The sequence below is a fragment of the Corvus kubaryi genome, unplaced genomic scaffold (genome assembly GCF_017639235.1).
Source record: "Corvus kubaryi isolate FWS band 111438036 unplaced genomic scaffold, C.kubaryi_AGA036_p1.0 74, whole genome shotgun sequence".
Lineage (NCBI taxonomy): Eukaryota > Metazoa > Chordata > Aves > Passeriformes > Corvidae > Corvus > Corvus kubaryi.
This window is the reverse complement of record NW_024582061.1, coordinates 8434817-8453460: the sequence shown is the minus strand read 5'-3', so window position 1 is coordinate 8453460 and position 18644 is coordinate 8434817. Positions and strand designations below refer to the sequence as shown.

General features: G+C 39.1%; 1 protein-coding gene across 7 annotated transcripts in view; it reads right to left on the bottom strand.

Moving 5' to 3' along the window:
• The window catches only part of DGKI (diacylglycerol kinase iota), a 211860-nt gene that overhangs the window by 111375 nt on the left and 81841 nt on the right, over positions 1 to 18644 (bottom strand). For 5 of the 7 annotated variants that reach the window (XM_042050499.1, XM_042050492.1, XM_042050496.1 and 2 more), the window contains exons 3-8: positions 13247 to 13342; positions 10371 to 10445; positions 7874 to 7930; positions 7146 to 7211; positions 1431 to 1502; positions 975 to 1091 (exon numbers count right to left, since the gene is read on the bottom strand). In XM_042050499.1, the coding sequence (XP_041906433.1) occupies positions 975 to 1091; positions 1431 to 1502; positions 7146 to 7211; positions 7874 to 7930; positions 10371 to 10388 (330 nt within the window). In that variant the 5' untranslated portion in view covers positions 10389 to 10445; positions 13247 to 13342. The remainder of the gene's footprint in view (positions 1 to 974; positions 1092 to 1430; positions 1503 to 7145; positions 7212 to 7873; positions 7931 to 10370; positions 10446 to 13246; positions 13343 to 18644) is intronic. The other 2 variants (XM_042050494.1, XM_042050497.1) reach the window with 1 other exon arrangement.

Sequence of the window (18644 nt, the reverse complement as noted above, 5' to 3'; positions counted from 1 at the left end):
ACTCATGCCCAAATCTGCTGGCCATATCCCTAAACTGGAACTAAAGACAGTGTCACAATTTAGGCTTCAGGCCTTTTTCTTGTTTCATGGACTAGTTTTGCCTTAGTGCCTTGGCTACAGCCTGAACTTCTTAGTTTCTTCTTGACAGCCAGGAGGCAGAGTCAAAAAGCCCAGGTCACTTCCCAAGGATGGACTGAAATAAAGAATATTATTCTGAAATAAAAATTTAGCCACCATTTCCGACTCCCTGATATGTTCAGTGTTTGTGTCTTTCAGCTCAACTTGGAGTGAAAACAGACTTTCAAAGATTGCATGATGTGAACCCACTTTTAATTTTTGGCCAGCTCTCTTTTGGATATCTTTTCTCCCTGTTGTGTTCACCAGTGAATTACCCTCTCCAAGACCTACCACATCCATCACAAAAGCTTTGAAGTCCAATGCCTGTTACATGCAACTAAAGGAGCATGTGGGCTTACTGCTGACTGCGCAAGCACTGGTGGTAAGTAAGACCTGATTCTTTACAGGTCCATTAAAGGCAGATTAAGAGGGATGCCAGTCCAGACACAGCCAATTCTTACTGCAGTTCAAGTGAATGTTTGTGAAGTTTTTCCCTGTATTTGCTCAGCTCTATTTAATGAAACATGCTTGACTGCCTACCACACGGGATTTCTTGCAGTATGCTTGCTGAACTCACAGTTACAGGAACAACTCTGAGCTGAATTAGCTCAGAACAAGTCATGTTTGTTGCTAATCATCCCAAACAGGGAAATTTACTGAAGGACTTGATGGAGGGGCAGGAGGATACAGGTTCATAACCACCATGGATGTATGCTGGGTTTCAGGGATAGAGACAAGGCTGAACAAGCATGCCTTCGTGAAGGAGGACCAAGCAGAGAAGCCAGGCTGGCCCTGCACAGCCAGACAGGCCCTGCACAGCCAGACAGCTTCAGAAACAGACATCAGCATGCAGTTACCTGAGGTTTCTTCACCTTAATGATCCAGGTGGGAGGCACAATGACAGCAGCATGAGCCCCCAGGGAACATGGCTCCTCAATGTGATGTAGCATGAAACAGGTGACTTTGTTATGGAACTGGAAGAGAAGGAAAGAGTAGAGTCAAGAAGGAGGGCAAGAAAGACAAAGGGGAAGCCTGGAGAAGAAGAAGAGGGTGATGGTACAAAAACTGGAGCAATATTCCCAACTCCACCATCTTCAAGTCCTTCAAACCATGGAGATTTAGGAACATATAACTAAAGATTATCTTGCTAAGCCATGCCTTCTTACCAAAAAAATAAATAAATAAATAAAAAGAAGACACAAACACAGACAAACCAAGCCAAAAAAAAGCACCAAACCAACAAACCAAAAAAAACCCCATAACCACTCCCAGTTAAACCCAGATCACAGTCTCCTGAAGCATTATCCACTTACCGCCAGCTTGCACCAGGAACAACTGATGGCCACAATCTCTTTACTATGGAAGGAGAATTTCTGCTGGAAGCCCTAGAATAACCAGGGGGAAAAAGGATTTAATTCTTCTTGACTATAAGAAAATATATACCTCTAGCTCTAGCCAGGTGACTGTGCTAGGGAAGCAGACTTTTGGGGGATAAAACAATTACAGGAGGTAACAGAGAAGATTCTGCCACTGGGGTATATTCACACAATCCTTTTAAAAGGGTTTCTGCAAAATTTTATGCTTTTCCTTAATTTTTTTTGTAGTTAATAACAAAGAAAGAAATAGAGATGGAATGTCTATTTTAATTTTTAATGGATTTCTACAGACCTGAAAGTTTCAGATTTTCTGTTGAACAAAGTGTTCTGTCATTGCATCCTTGTTTACTCTAATCATAAAAATTTGAATTTTCCTTTTTTTTTTTTTTACTACAGAACAAAATTAACTACAATGTCTCTCTGGGAATGTTCTAAAAGGGAAATTAAGTAATTACGTTTATAGTTTTATTGAACTGACTCCGATTAAAATCTTTCCAGTAAATTCCCAAAAAAACAATATGGTCTGATTCAGATCACACACAAAAAAAATTTCTTTACATTTTTAAAGATAAAAAAGCCCACCTCAACCAGAAAATGAGATTTTATTCTCCTAGAGAGGAGCTTCTTTCTATAGAATGCAATATGACTTTGCTGTAAATTCTAAGGCTGGAAAAGACAACTGGATCATATATAACCTTCTGCATCTAACACAGGCAACAATAAGATACAGTCTGTAATTTTGAGTTGAGTTAAAGCTTATTTCAGTCGGAGAAAAATATTTGGGTTGATGGCTGGAGAGATGGAAAGTGCAGAATTTCATTGAGGAGTTTGTCATGATCACCTTCACTACTTAGATTTCAGATTTGCAGTTGGCTGGATCCTTTATTCATGGGCTTCCACCAAGCCCCTCTACCTCTGCAAGTAGCCCATCACCACCCAGAATTTTCTAATTTGATCTCTCTACCAAGTGATGAATTTGCTAGCCAGTTTTCTTTTCAACAAGCTGGGTAACACCTGAATCTCCCACACGGCGGGCAATGCCCAAGACCCAGTGCAAAAACGTTACAAACTGATTTAGTAACATCTAACAGGACACTGCCTCACTGCTTCTGTTATTAAAGTCCTTCTTATCCTGCAGGAAAAATGAGCCTATTAGTGCTCAGTGAAATGACAAGGTCAGGCATACCAAGAAGAAGAATTAAATAAACAACCATAAAAAACATGCAGAGATGCCCTGGTCTTGTTAGGTGAGAGATTGAGTTACAATCTCTCTATACAGGGCAGCTGAGGACAGCCCTATTGATACTCAGAAGGGGAGGAGTCTCTACCTGCCTGACCACCTTGCAGATTCTTCTACAGGTGTCCCCAGCATGCACTCAAACCAGTTTGCCACACGGACCTCACTGCCAAGACCAGCTCCTGAAAAGACTTGTGTCACCTCTGGCTAGATTTTTGGGGTTTTGTTTCAGTCCTTTCCCTAATGCCTCATGGTTTACATTCAGAGAAATTCAAAGAGTAGATTCTTCATAATGGTGGTGATTTGGCAAATTCAGGCTTAGCAATGGAATGTAGTGAAGCGGCTTAACAAAGACAAGCTGGCCAGATACTTCTGGCTGGGCACGTCTTGTCTGCCATTCAGTGTGGGCATAAAACCAGAGTGACAGTAACTGTGATACAAGTGGTGGAACAGAGGTCTGACACTGGACAAAACACTATTTCTCATTTACTTACTCTAGTGCTTCGAAATGTTTCTCACAAATCTCACTTCTCCTTGTTCCAAAGTGCATTAAAATAAAAAGAACTATTTCAGTCCCTCATGGGCATGAAGTGTTTTGGTTTTTTCTGCTTTGTAACAGCCAGGGGGAAAACTCTTCTCTCCCGAAATCTCCACTAATTAAAACTAAATTCAGTATATTAATTCCACAGCCCATCCGCTGTGCATTTTAAACATATGGACTGAGCAGCTTGTCTGGTTCTGGATGGACCGTTTTTCATTTATTTAGTAAGGCATTTAGCTTTTAGGGAGTCATTAGAGAAAATGATACAGCAATAAAAACATATTAATGATAAGTAGCAATAAACCATCACTTTCCTTCCTCAAATTGCTTTACAAATGTGAGCTAATTCTTCCTAAGGAAGTTTTGGGTAAGATACCATTTATTTGAAAGCTGGCTTTACAAATAAAGCAATTGATAAAATAACTAAATAAAATATTTAATAAAATAATTGATAAAATAAGTCAGAGTGAGATTTGACAGGGCCTATTGGACTGAAACACAGGAACCCTCCACATTTCACTAGAAATCATATTTTCTGCCTTCTCTGAGTGAGAAGGAAAATTGAATTTTAGATGTCCTCGATCATGCAAGAAGGTCTGCACCAAATGAGAAATTTTGAGACATAAAATGAATTTCACCTCTTTGAGAACATCAGCCTAACAGTATATGATTAGCACTGATTCTCCAGCAACCAATCCCTCCACAACACATGTGGTGACCTGCTCCTGTAGAAACAAACACTTGTGCATACCAGAAAAAAATGTACTCTTAGGAAAAAAACACCTGAATGTCCGTAAAACCAGCTTGTGTTGGTAATTCAACCTGTCTGAATAGTCTGAATCAAAGTACAAATTAATATAAACACCCATGCACCAAGCAGAGCACATAGGGATTACTAGTTCTGATATATTTTATTTATAGTCTCAGAAGTATTTATCATTAAAGACTATTTTCACACCAGTGTCAGGGCTACTTATAATATTTTTTGCTGGTATTTTCCTACAATAGATTTTCTCTTTTTAGTGCTCTTAGAGATACCCTAATGCAACATTACTGTAGGAGAGCCAGGTATTATTACAACTCAAATACAGACTTCAGCAAAAGCATTTGGATGGTGATCTCTGCTAAAACAATGAAGAACTAGAATAGCCTTTCAAGTACTAGAAATGTCAGTCCTAACTTTACCTGCAGCTCTGCATCAATCCACAGACCTCTAAAGGGACCAGTGACAAAGAGACACTGTAGACACATAATGCAGGTGTATAGAGGACACCCTGCTTTGGACACCACAGAAGGTTAAAGAAATAGTTTTTGTTTAGCATTATGGTCCAAAATGTGCTCTCAGTCTCAGAAAGCCCCTCAGCCACTGCTAACTGGAAGTATATGAGAAACAGATTTCTTTTCCATTCCTCCTTTCCATTTCCTTCTCATTCCTCCTTAAGCTTCTATTACTGCACATAGTTATGAAATGGATGCTGGGCCACATGGTCTGAGCATTTTTATTTCATATTATATAAAGATAAAAAATGTATCCAGATTTCTCTGATGATCCCAGGTAACAAAAAGCTAACAGCTATGAAACTGTCTTTTTTTCCACATCTTCAAGAGAAAGAAAAGAATTCTTATACATCATGAATGTTGTTGATACCATGGCTTGGGAACACTTAATTACCATCTCTTCCAACAAAACAGCGATGAAGCATTAATGTGTGACAGGTTTGAAACAGCCAAATGTAGTTCTTCTCACAGCATGTAGTTAAGTTCAGGAATTTCTGCTAAAGGATGATGTAAATGCTACAACTTTACAAGAACTCAAGGCTCAACAAGGCAAGACCACAGGAAAGAAATTATGATAGGTTGTTAAATATAAAGCCACAGTTTCTGGGAATTCATGAGACAAAGACAGAAATAGATTGCTTGGTTACACTGCACATTCCAGGTCCCCTTTCCCTGGTATCAATTTCTCTATATAGTACTTCAGCAGTAAATCAGTGAAATCACCCTTGGGAAGAGTAAAAACCTAAAGCCTAGATGAGTTCATATAAGCTGTATTTGCACTAGCAAGTAATGTGTGTACTCAGGACGCCACACACAAGGATTTTCAGATAATTTTACTCTGGATTAGCTGTAGTCTGGTCCTGTGGACTGAATGCCCACTCGTAACTGCAGAGTGAACTTTCAAATGAGTTTAATCTAAAAGTTCGTTTGTTACAAGACTGTCCCACATGTGAACCATTGGAAGGGATGACAATAAGGAAAATTTCTTTCAAACTGCATTTCTGATCTGAGGTGGAGCACTGACATACACCTGTGTACTCAACTTTTCAGGAAGTGTCAGCCATGGCACATAATGGCACACAGAATTTAAAGCCACAAGGCTATGTTAAGGATATGGGGTGCATTCATTCCTATCCACTTACTCATGATTTGAAGCATGAGATGGGTATATCCGAAAAACATTCTTTATTTGAACTGTTATTAATGATCATATTTACCCATCCCATTCCAGGCATGGGATAGGATTATTACACAACAATGAGATCTACAAGAATCCTTAAGTATTCCATGAATAATGGGTTTTTTTATTGCTTTAAATTTACTGTCATTCCATTTCAATTATAGTTCCCCTTTTCTTGCAAGACAAGAGAATAATAAAGGTGGTTCTTACTTGGATGTTTTTGAAATGTTATAGCAGAGCACATGGATTTTGCTGTAATAGGAGATTGCTTGGCCAGTAAGTATAACTGATTTTTTTTGTGTTATAATTTTCTCTTATTCTTTGTTTCCTGGCAAAGAACCACTCTACTACAGTATACTCATGTTAGTCTTAACTGAATATTCCTTATTTTAGGAGAAAACTGAGATTTTCTCTGAACTTCTCCATATTCTCTGATGGCTGGGCTTGAAGACCTATATTGACCAAGGCTGCCCATACCCAGTACAGGTTTTGATATGATAGCCAGTAAGCACTCTCATTGCAAAATCAACTCCAAATGCTTATAGGGGAGATCCAGGCCAAGAACACAGAGAAGGATGGCAAAGTCATACCCTAAGAATGCTGTATGCAAACTGCCTTGCTGCACTGTTCCTATGGTACTTGCTATGCAAGGACATCACATTTTTATTGCATGTCCTATTGCAGCTGGTAACTGAAAATCTGCATGCGTAGCCAGATACTCATTTTCCTCTGACTGAAGTGCTGTGCCATGGAGATGAGACATGGACTTTCTTACTAGTTGTAAAGAGGGAGGTAAAAGTATAATATAGTGGTAGAGAAAGGAAGCTAAATTCCTGTTAATTTAATTTTTAAATATATCTAAATATATTTCAGAGGTTCAAAATAATTCAGAAGAAAGACCTTCAGTAGCTAAAATACTTCTTCCCCATTTTTATAGGTTTTTAAAAATAAACTTTTACAATCTATGAAGCAGAGGGAACATGAAGCAGTCTCACAAATCTTAGAGTCTGCTAGGGCAGAAGGAAAGCAACAGCATTTCTTTTCCAGGAGTCTGAAAAATAGGCCATCACAATTTTGGCACAGAGGACAGCACTACAAGAACATCGTATTAGTACAGGGTTAGCTTAGCAATTAAAAAGGCTCAAGGAGTCACAGCTTTCCTCCTCCTCATTTTCAGCAGCCAGTACAACACAACCTCCCAGGACAAATGATGTGCTCATACCTGCAGATGCAGCTGCCTTTCTCTTCCCACGTGGGAATCAGGACTTTTATGCTCAACATCTCAGGCTTGTCATCAGCCATTCAAAGAGGCCAAGTGTTTGTGATAGGAAAAAAGGCAGTGACTAGAAGGACCTACAGGCTACCCAGAATTTCTGAGTGCCCTGTGTCATGCTTGTGCTGTGCTGGAAATCTTACCTTTCCACACTGCTTACATTTGCCCTCCTGCCTCCGCCGATGCACCCAGTGATGCCTCACAAAGTTCTGCAAACAAGGACAAAAAGATGTGGTTTAGGAAACGTTGGCACCTTGCAGTCAGTGGTACCATCTATGTGAAATTTGTTAACAGACACCAAAGAAAAAGTCCCTTCAGCCAGTGGAGCAATTAGTGGAGCAAAATGCACAGCAGGCATGGCAGGAAACCTCAAAAACCACCAAAACTGTAGGAGGAATAAGGACAAGGTGGTGTTTTCTTTATCACATTGAAATGAGGCCAGAACTACTTCCTCAATATTCAGGTTTTTAAATGTTTGATTTTATCTTTGAGATACTTCTAGAGGAGAAAAAAAAAAAAAAATGAAGAGAGTACAAGTGAAAGGAGAGGGAAATAGACTTTTAAAATAATAAAAATACAAGCTCAAAGGCCAGGAAGAAAAAAAATGCTACCAGAAAAAAAAAGGAAAAAGAATTACTGAACAAATGGGCGAAAGACAACAGAAAGGTGAAATGGTTTCTGTCAGTGTAAGTAATAGAGAGCTTCGGCTAGAATTCATTTTACGTTTATTCTGGAGAGGAGAACGTGTTCCACTGGGAACAAATTCTCTGTCTAAGACTCCTCTCAGTCTAAAAGCACTTCTGCAGCTGCACACCAGGGGGATCAGCACACATGTCAAATGAAAAGCTATCATCATTTGTCCCTTACTTACTTCTCTTGGAGATCTGGAGCCTCCTTCTCGGAAAGTCGGTTTGCAGCGAAAATTAATCTGGCATTGAAATAAAACTGTTAGAACTCAAAGTGAGCTGAAAGAAAATTTATTCCAATATTTTTATCTAGGCCAGACTTCCAAAGCATTTATTATCTGTTAAAATATTAACTTCACTAGGTGGAAAAAAGTAACTTACCTGGATGTCAGAAAAATCTCTTTTCATATGCCATATTAATTCTCCTAGCTAGATTTCTACACAACCCCCATCTGCACTAATGCTATTGCTGCCTACTCAGTTCAAATATTTAAACTGCCTCCTCCTTGTAGGAGGAAACAGCTTCATCTGTTTTGTTTTTCAGAAGATCGTTTGCAAATAAGTGCACACTTCAGCTTAGGTCTCAAAAGTTAGTAGGTGCTGGAAATCTCACTCTGTAAAACCTTTTTGCACATCCCATCTTTATGTCTTCAGAAAAAAAATCTGTAGAGTAATTGTCATTTACATAAAGAATCATGCAAATCACCATAAATTTCTACCCTTTCCTTAAATTAAGATGTTTTCATCCACCTCCCCAGCCACAAATCATTTGGGGAGCATTGTACTGCCTCATGCAGTGGTATTGCCAATTCAGATGGGAGAGGAAAGACAAAGAGGACAACAGGAGTTTCCATGAATGGAAAACATTTTTAGGAAGGTGAAGAGTAAAAAGTATTTAATTTTTAAAAAGGCAGTCTTTCCTAGAGAAAGGGAAAAAAAATTTTGAGAAAAGAAAATCTACAGAAATAAGAATAGAGGGATGTAGAAATTTTAAAAATACACTGAAGATTGAGACCTGGAAAAAGACCAAAGGATATGTGAAGTAAGGATGCACTAAATGAAATAAATTCAAGTTTGAGTTGACTGTATTTCAAAGAATTAAACATTTAAAGATACTGCACAGCTATGCTTCAGTTATGAAGGTAGAAGGACCAAGTTTCTCCAAATTCAAATACAACCCTCCCCAAATAAATAAGTTCTTCCCTCATTTAATAATTGCCTTCAAAATACTAGGTCTAGGGAGAAAAATAAAAATAATAATAAAAAAAGCACACACACAAAAAAAGAAGTAAACTAAATACCTAGTGCTTATAAAGAAATGAAGGGCATTGTAATATTAGTCTTCTTCCCTTGCTCTTCACCTGGAATGGCAATTTGTTGTTTCACTGCTCACTCATGGCAGGCTGGAAAGACCCAGCTTACATTTATTTTGCCTAAAACGTGCACCTTTGCAGAGAGGGCCAAGCAGAAGACTTACCCACCAGCTTTAAACTTTACAGACTTTATAACAACCCTCTGCCAAGAGGCGGATTTCACAGTCTCCATAATGGCACAGGCAAGCTGGGTTTTATCTAAGTGCTCATTTCCTCTGGCTGGCAGTGCCACCAGCTCGCTGGGCTATGGAAAGTCAGCACTGCTGGTGATGGAGGAAGTCATGAAAAATTCACTGGTAACATTTTGTGCTGAAAGCATGCGCTAATGTTAATTTCACTGTGGATAAAAGCATCGGGGGTGGAAATGGTACCTCTCCAAGTTGGTATTATGGCGATCACTGTGGGATTTGTCAACAGGAGTCCAACTCCTTGGAAAGGAAAAAGCCCTCTCCTTATAGGGTTGCTGCTACAAATTCGTTATGCATCAGCTTCTTTTATGAAGAGCAACATTGCTAAACATATAGGAGTGAAAATGAAGCTCTAATGACAGCAGTGGGGAAATTCCCACACATATTTCTTTTCACATATCCCACCAGGAATGAAAAGGGTGGGGGGAGATTTCTCTAGCACATTTCCAGTCAGGCATAATGAAGACAAATCACTGAGGGGAAGTCTGAAGTCAGTGATAGATATTCTGTAGGTGCTTGAGTATGATCAAGGATCCTTGAAGGAAATGCAAAGAAGGACAGATGCTCACAGATAATGGTAGTATACATGAAAGGTTTGATGTTTTCCATTTTACAGACAAAAAGTTGATTTCTGAAGTTTTGAGGAGAAAACAGCATAGTCTAGTAAACACAGGAGAAAAGGTTCACACTAGCATCTTATGCTGTACTGCTCATAATAAGTATAGCTGTCATACAATGAATTATGCTGGCTTTAGCTGGGGAATTCTAAAAGGCCAATTTCATACATGACAGGATACTCCATTTTCTAGCTTCAATTTTTAATCTAGAAGTAGAGGCAATTTATTTTTTAAATATTAAAACTGTGAAAGCATTCTGTAATTTTTGGTCTTTGGTTTTGAATTTTCTTGGGTTTGGGGTTTTTTTATAGTTCACAGGGTTCGAAGAAATATACTTAAAAAAAAAAAGGTGGAATTTTAAGCCAGCTTTTGTTAACAAGTACATTGTTAAAACAGCTGTGAAAACTTAATGTGGCATATATAGTTTTTAACAGACTGAAACCTCACTAAAAGAATTAAAAGCGTGTTGGCTACGTCAGGCTCCAGAAGATGGCAATGTCTTACCTTCTCTAACTGCTCCATGCACGCGTTGTGGACCACGATCTTGCAGGCAGCACACTTCCTCCGCAGGGCAGACTTCTGCAACAGGAAAGGGACACGTGTGCGCATGGAGGTGAGCTATTCCCTCAGGAAAACAAAGTCAGCTGAAAAACAGGAGATCTTTCACTCCCTATGCAACATCTTTTTTTTTTTTTCCTCTTTTGGTGCTCTGAACTGAGTACAAAACAAATAAATAAATGAAAAGATTTGAAGCTCTTCTGGTTAAAGCTCTTCTGGTTTTCTTTGTGAGAAACACAGCCACAGCACTCCAGCTTGGGAACTAGAAGTGAATGCCTCCCTTTAGGTAGAGGATTAGGTTGCTAACACTGCAGAGCATCACTCTAAAAGCAAGCATCCCATGAAGATGATGAGTCAAGGCAGTGCAAAGAGGAGAAAAATGGTACGTGCAAATCGGTGAACTTGGATCAGTTCGCAAGAGGTCATTTCATGCTTATCATATAATATTTAATTTGATCAGCCTGACCATTGCCTTGCAGAAAAATACTTGGGTCATTTTAGCAGAGAATGATAAAGTTCTCAGAGAATGCTGTTAAATGCTTATGAAATGTTACAGCAGGGACAAAATTCTCAATTATGCTGGTTAGCTTTATTAATTTCAGTAGAGCTTTTGAAATAATTTCCATCAAATCCCCTGGGCCAAAGCATATCAAAGGCAAGAGAATACATCCAGAACAGAGAATCTATTTACTCACTTTACTTCCATAAACTCAATTTAATTAACCAGATGAATTAATTTTCATAGAAATTTAACTTACAGACTTGTGCTTGGGGGACAGAAGATTTATAAATACATGCTAAGTTGATATTCCCTTGCTTTGGATTTTTACACTCAATTTATTCATGTCCATTTAAATCGCTAATAAATTAATTCTTTATAGTTTTCAGCATAGTTTAAATAAGCTCATGAAGAAACAGGAAACACAGCTTCAGCTCACATTATGGAATAATTCTAATAATTTTATTAATTCTCATCATTATCTAGATACACCCTAACTGTATATGTTCACGTGTATGTGGTGTTGTAATGTTTCACGGCATGAATCACGGCATCGTATAGCAGACTAAGCTTAAGCTTTCACATGTTTTGCTACTTAGTAAGTTCATGTTTTTAATCTCTGTGAACACCATATGCAACATAATATTAAATTTCCATGTTACTTCCAGTGCGCTAAATCACGAGGAAGAATTTTCTCAGTTTTAGAACGGCAAACTTCTGCTGAGAACACAAGAACCATCACACTGGCTGAGACCAAAGGTCCACTCAGTGAAACAAATCCTGTGTCCAGCTTTTGCTCAGTGTCTCAGGACCAACGTAAGCGCACAGCAAGCACACAGTAACTCTTCCCCTGAGTATCGCCACACAATCAGCACTTTTTGGGACTTTGCTTCAGCACTCTTAAGGAGCCATAGGCTTCTCAGGCTTGGCCTTAATGCTATATTCCATAATGTAACCAATTTGTACCACAGTATCCCACAGTGGTAGGCAGGAGAAGAGAGATCCAGCAGGCAGGAATTGTGCAGCAAGATTGATTTATTTAATTATTTTACAACTCTTTTACAGACTTTTTTCTTCATAGTCTAATTAATTGGTCAAAGGATCAGCCACCCCTTGGAGTGATTGGCTAAAATCCTAAAACATCCATTGTCAAAATATTTTTCTACTGTACTATAAACAAAGCTCTGCAAGGTCGCAGGTGTTCATAGTTTATAGAACTCTGCTAATATCTTCCGTGAGAGAGAAAAATATCTCACAGGACTGGAAAGAAGCAAGAAAAATTCTTGCTAGCAGCATACTTGTATCCACAAATTTGCTTGAGAAGATTTGGGAGATGGATATTAAATTTGTGCTATGGAAAGCACTAGTATCTTGGATCCCATTGCCCTGAAAACTGGGGGTGATTAGCGAATCAAAATGCTTTGATTTGAATCAAATGCTCTGAAGGTGGAGGGGGGAGGGTTGGGGGGGATGGTAATAAAAGCAGAAAGACAGTATCATGAAGAGTCACAGATAGCAACCACAAACATCCCAGAGAAGAAGAATTCCCTTTAACCTTCACAGTCCAAGGGCTAGGATACCCCTTTGAGCATTGTTTCCAATCAAGGACTTGAACACAGGATCCCCACTCTCACCCAAGCTACCTAAATACCAAAATAAGAGGGGGTTGGGTATTTTCTTCTCTTTGGCTGAAGCAATTTAACTGATACACTAGGCAAAAAAGAGCTCCTGAAGTAGGCTGGCATTGTAACAGTCAAAGAACAGACACATGGGTATGAGATCAATCCAGTGAAACTTTTTCATACGCAGCAGAAAAGCTTCAATACAAAGCTAACCTTGAATATTCCCAAAGAGGAGAAGGTAAACACTCAAATATGAGTGCACTCATTGCCAGTGAGTGCATTCAAGAGTTTGGAAAATTCAGTTCAAGCCGTTGCAGTGATTAAAATTGCAGAAATTTGATCAGACCCTCCTCTCAGAGGCTGAAACAAGTGATATATTTGTATATATTTTTATATAAAATAGACTACTGTCTTTTAATATTCCTGAAACATCTCAATATTATACCCTTTTTTCCCCTTACCATGTTAGTAAAACTGTTCATTACATACATTCTCACTGTGTAAATAATCTGGGTCAATCAAAACTGGTTTGGGCTTTTTTCCTGAAGCAATAAAATCTTTACCAGCAGCCTTTTGCCCTTTTTGCTCTCCTTCTGGAACACGGGCAAACAATTCAAGCTCTCAAGTGACTGAGCACTGCATCAGTCTGAAGCCAGACTTGTTACCTCAGAAAGAGAAAAAGAAATCCGAAAATAACTCACTGAGAATTTGACTTGGCAGCTTTCCTCCCCCAGGTAGCAGAGGTCCCCAGAAACATTTGTCTCTAGCCACAGATGCTCTCCATTCACAGCATTTTCCTGAAAAAAAAAAAAATACTTGTTAATCTGTTTTGTGAATATCAGCCACGTGAGTATAGAGGGAAAAAAAATTTTTGATTTTCAACATCAATTCAGAAAACTAAACTAAACCAAAAAAACCCAAAACAAACAAAAAAAAAAAAAAAAAGAAACAAAACCAAAAACAACAAACAAAAACCACCACACCACCAGTGTTCCTTTGGTTTTCTACAACACAAAACCATAGCAGATATCAGTATTACCCTGGCTGACCATCCCAGCTGAAAGGATGCTGACAATACAATGATGTGTCACCAATCAAAACCAAAGTATTTTTGAGCACACTTCAGTTAAACTTTGCTGATGCTCTTCCCACATGCTGCATAGTTTGACTGGGAATTCAGATTTCATAAGCATGAGGTGTACACAGAATTTTAAAGAAACAGAAAATCCAGAGAGATGAAAGCAAAACACAACTAATGAACTTTCAACTGGAGAGACCAAAAAATTTGAGAACTAGGCACAGGAGTGAAAAGCAACATGCTGACTGTAGCTTTAGGATGATGGGATAAACTAGACAAGGGAAAATGCTTTCTTTGAAGTGGCTGGGTCAACACTCTGTTTGCAAATACATCAACAAAATATTACTCAGCCAGAAGAGACCAGACTTATATATATGAAATAACAGCACATTCATCTGAGAACATTCTCAAAAAAGAATCTACCTAGCACACAGATATTTAGGAGTGATCAACAGGCTAACATCTAACTTTTTCTTGACAGCCTCATTTGACCAAATTTGTACCTTGATTCTATGCAAATTCTTGTTCTAGGGAAACTTGGTTGTAGATAGACTATGGGTTTCACTTGCCTGTAATCCTGGTGTGACTAAAAAGCCTAAAAGTCTCTGCACACTACTTGAGCAAAGTGAATAAATAGGAATTCTGTTCAGCTAGAATTAGAGCATGATAGAAAACGCTTTGACAGTCTGACATTTGGTTCCCACACAGCAGAAGTCACAAATGATGACGCTCACCAAACAGATGGCGTCCGACAGCAGGATACTCTGAAATAGCCATCTTGGATAAAATTATTTGTTTAAAACACCACTGTCAGTTTCAAAGTGATAAAATGAGATAGCTTCCCTTGCCACGCTGATTTCTTAGATAATGAAGAAAAGTAGAAGTAGCAAAACCCTTTGCTTTCTAGAGTGCATCCACAACAGCCAGGACCTATGCAAGGCTTCACACGGTGCCTACCACAAGTATGGCATTCACTTCAAGTAAGACAAAAGGACAAGAATAACACTGGCTGTTTTCTGGTGAGCGGTCTACCTGCCTAAAGGTCTTTAACTTCATCAGAAATGTTCCAATTCCCAGAGCACAATAGTTTAGGTGAGGATTTTCAACACTTTTATAATGCAAAATAATTTCTAACAACTTGCACTAACCTAAGAAGTTCTTCAAGCCCTTCTTAGAGGGTACATTATTCAGATTTTAAACTCTGTCCCTCAGATGTGTCCTTATATTGCAGCTATTTTCTCCTCAGCAGCAGGATATGAGCTCACCAAAGAGTACTTGACCTGAGCAGGTTCTCTGCTGACAAAACAGTGCAAACTCAACATTATAATCCAGAGGTATATTTCATAGGTTATAAAAGACTTTGATGAGAGACGAATTCTGAAAGCTAAGTAAGAAAGCACACAGCTCCTGGGACAGAATTTTTAACAAGGAATAAAAATTACATTAAAAAATAGATTAACTGCTGCTTCATTCAGACCAGGTCCACACAACTTGCCATCAGGATTTCTAAAGATAAAGTGGCCTATTTCCATAACCTAGTTTAGACTGTTTGCTCTGTATTGTTCCAGATTGTATCATAGATTTACATGTCTAACTTTACATCACCATGTAAATAAAATTAGTCAGTAGTCTACAAGGATGACCTTCGTAGTTCATGTTATTATAGAGTTCTAACACAACTAAGTAATAAAAATGTAAATAACCTGATCCGGTATAAGTGGCACACTTCCAGATACCTACTGCCACAATTAATTTCACCTCACTGTGTGTGAAAACTCACAATTTCAAATCCAGCAAATTGACTTTTGAAAAATCTTTCATCCTGAATCAGAGCAAAGAGCTGAGGCTGCCCAAGATGAAATGCCCTCCCTCAAAAATCTTTCTTTGTCAGTTAATTTGTCTCAATAAGATCAAAGGGAATTACTGTTTTAAATTTTACAGGGCTCTGTCATTCATATGATGAGACATTCTCTTGCCACTTATGAAAACCAAGATGATATAGTCAAAGGAAGTGCTGTGACCTTTTATAAGCCAAATTTTTATTCACTTCTGACAAAAATTTTTTGCAAAAATCAATACATTTCTATAAAGAATTTTTACTTCAATAAAACAGTATTTTCTACTCCAGAATTTAGAGGCAATATTCCACAACATGCTGGGCAAAAGGGCACTCATTTCCACCTACCAACACAGAAGCCGACAGGAAGAGGTCCCTGGGATAACCTCAAGGATGACATCTTGTTTAACACAAAGATAAACCACAGTACAAGTTCTGTCATCACTTGTATATTTTGAGACAGACTTTTTTTTTTTTCCCATAAAAAGCTTGCCAGTTTGGTTTATTTTGTACTTGATGTCTTTATGTTGGCTTTAGGATTTAATGGTTTTTAAAGAAGCAGTCGTTCTCCTTCTGTCCCTGAAGCCACAGACGCCAGTCTCATGCTCTTGCCATTTTCCTCATGCCGAATCTGTGGCTGTAGAGCTCCATATAAAATCCGTTCAGCTAATGGAAAAAAACCAGATATCTTATCTCCCAAAACAGCTAGACAAAATGACTCACCCTGTGACCACATAACTGTTGGATCTGACACAAAGAGTGGTGGGTTAAAGATGGCTTCAGCGGGACTGATGTTTTTGGTGCCAGCTCAGTGTTGGGCCACCTCAGCTGACCCATCAAATCATGCTTTTGGGCTGACATGGTTCACTATGTGGAAAATGGATACTGTCCATCATTGTGGATAAAGCAGCAATGCCTGTGGCCTAATAAAGAAAACCATGAACACTCTCTCGTCGCCAGCTTCCCAGCCCTTGCAAGTGTGTGAACTCAGTATCTGGGAAGAAAAAGAGCCACTGCTCAGTGAAGCGGAGGCAGCAGTGCTTTCCTGGCAGATGCAGCCTGGCTCACAGGGGACACACGAACTCAATGTGCTCCCCTAGATGGAGACCTCCCATTTGATTGCTCCTGATCCATTACCACCTTAATAGCAAACAAAAATAATTTCAGTATAGCAAACATTCCTTGCCTACGAAACAAATACCACACACAATCTCCCCTGAAGTGGAAGTGAAATGAGAATTCAAGGACTAGGAGTTTGGGAACAATGTAATTACATGCATGTGTTCGTAACTTGCTGTGCACATTTCACTAATTCAACTAGATTTCTTCAAGTGCTCCAGCACAGTAAATGACAGAGCAAGAATTACCATTTTTCTAAAGCCCTCCAGTATCTCCATACCTCACTGTTCCTCAGATTACAGTCAGCATGGTTTCAAAAGCAATGCAGATAAACCTGACTGTTTTAATTTGCCATGTCAAGCAGCTTATTCAGCCAAACAAATGAACCAGTCAGCCCAAATTTCTAGTTCAAAAGAGTTGTATCTCTAATTGTAACAGGAGGAATGGAACTCTCCTTCACTCCCGCAATTCTGACATTCCACAAAACCTTATTTAAGAAAGATATCTAAAATAAGTCAGTAAGAAAGTTTTCCCTTTGTTAACACTCCAGCAAGAGAGAAGAATCTTCTTGCAAATATGCATCTGGGCAATACTTATGATTAGTGTAAAATTAGTGCTCATCAATCTAAACTTAATTAAATACATTTGTAAGAAAAATTATTAGTTTTGGCCCTTTTATTTATGAGATGATTATTGAGCAGAAACAAATTTATTTGGATGTCTCTTTCCCAAATGTTTTTCTGTCATGTTTGGTTTATGTTTTACCCTTAACTCCGAAATTGCAGAGTTTGCAATACTCATGCTGCAAATAGGAGCAATGCCTCAGATATTTTTCTGTTGATATATATTCTCAATTTTAACTCCATCTTAGGACATTTTAATTTGGGAATATTTTTCTTGTAGAGGTCACCTATTTTTTAATTATTGCAAATGTAATACGTGGACATAGAACAAAATAAAACAGCACGCAGATATGGTTCTCCTTTCTCCGATCATGCTTTCCAACATCTCTGTATCAATTGCATTTTGAGATCCCCTTAAGCTTCAGCTAAGAGATCACCTGTATAGAGAAGCAGAATGACAACATTTGTCTTCATGGAGCAGCAATGTTCAGATGCTATCAATTGAGTTGATAATTCCCTATGTTCTCATGAACCACTGCTTTGGCTGATAACAGTTTCATTTCAGCAATGTGAAAAAATACATGTTTTCAAGAAGGGCACCATCTGCAAAATCACTGTATCCTCTACACCACTGGAAAAATACAAGGGTTATTTTGGCCACCATTTTGAAATCTGACAGACCTCTTTCCTCTTTAGATCTCCCTGGAAAGAATCTCAGTTCTCAAACCTTCATGAAAAAGAAGCAGCAGAGTAGAACTACTGATCCAGAACACAGCACTTCAAGTGTCAGCTGCACACAAAATTTCAGCAATTTCTAAATACACATGGGGCTTGCACGCTTCACAACCGTGGTAGGTTTAAAACTAGGTTTGATGGGCAGGTTTCTGGGCCAATGGCAAAGCTGGCAACGCCTCTGCAATGTGCATATTTAAAGAAGGAGGAAACGCGGGAATTTCCTTTTGTTCCAGTTCCCCCTGCCAGGGGTGGCAAAGAGAGGGGGCCCCAGCCTCCATCCCGGATTGGGCCTCCGCTCCCCCTGCACAGGCAGGGCAAAAAGCTGTCCCAGCTCCGCAGGTAGCAGTGATCAGCCTTAAACAACAGCGCAGCAGGGACCACATGGCCAAGATAGATCTGAAGTCATGGTGGGCCCACTGCACGGAGCCAGCGGAGCCTTCCACACAGCCAGCATGGCCCACACCCAACCAAAAAACGCCACACGCGGCCAACGGTGAAAGACTGGACGGGTCTTTCCCCGGTGCCAGGCCCGACTGAGATCAACTTCTCAGCTGAAGGCTTGCAGATGCCAACTTTTCTTCCAAGTCAGAAAGAAGGGAAAGTTAGAGTCGTGTGAAAGAAGCTAACATGGCGACTCCAAGGTCAGTTGTGAAGGAAGGGAAAGAGGGCGAAGGCGCTTCCAGCACCAGAACTTAAATTCTCCTTGC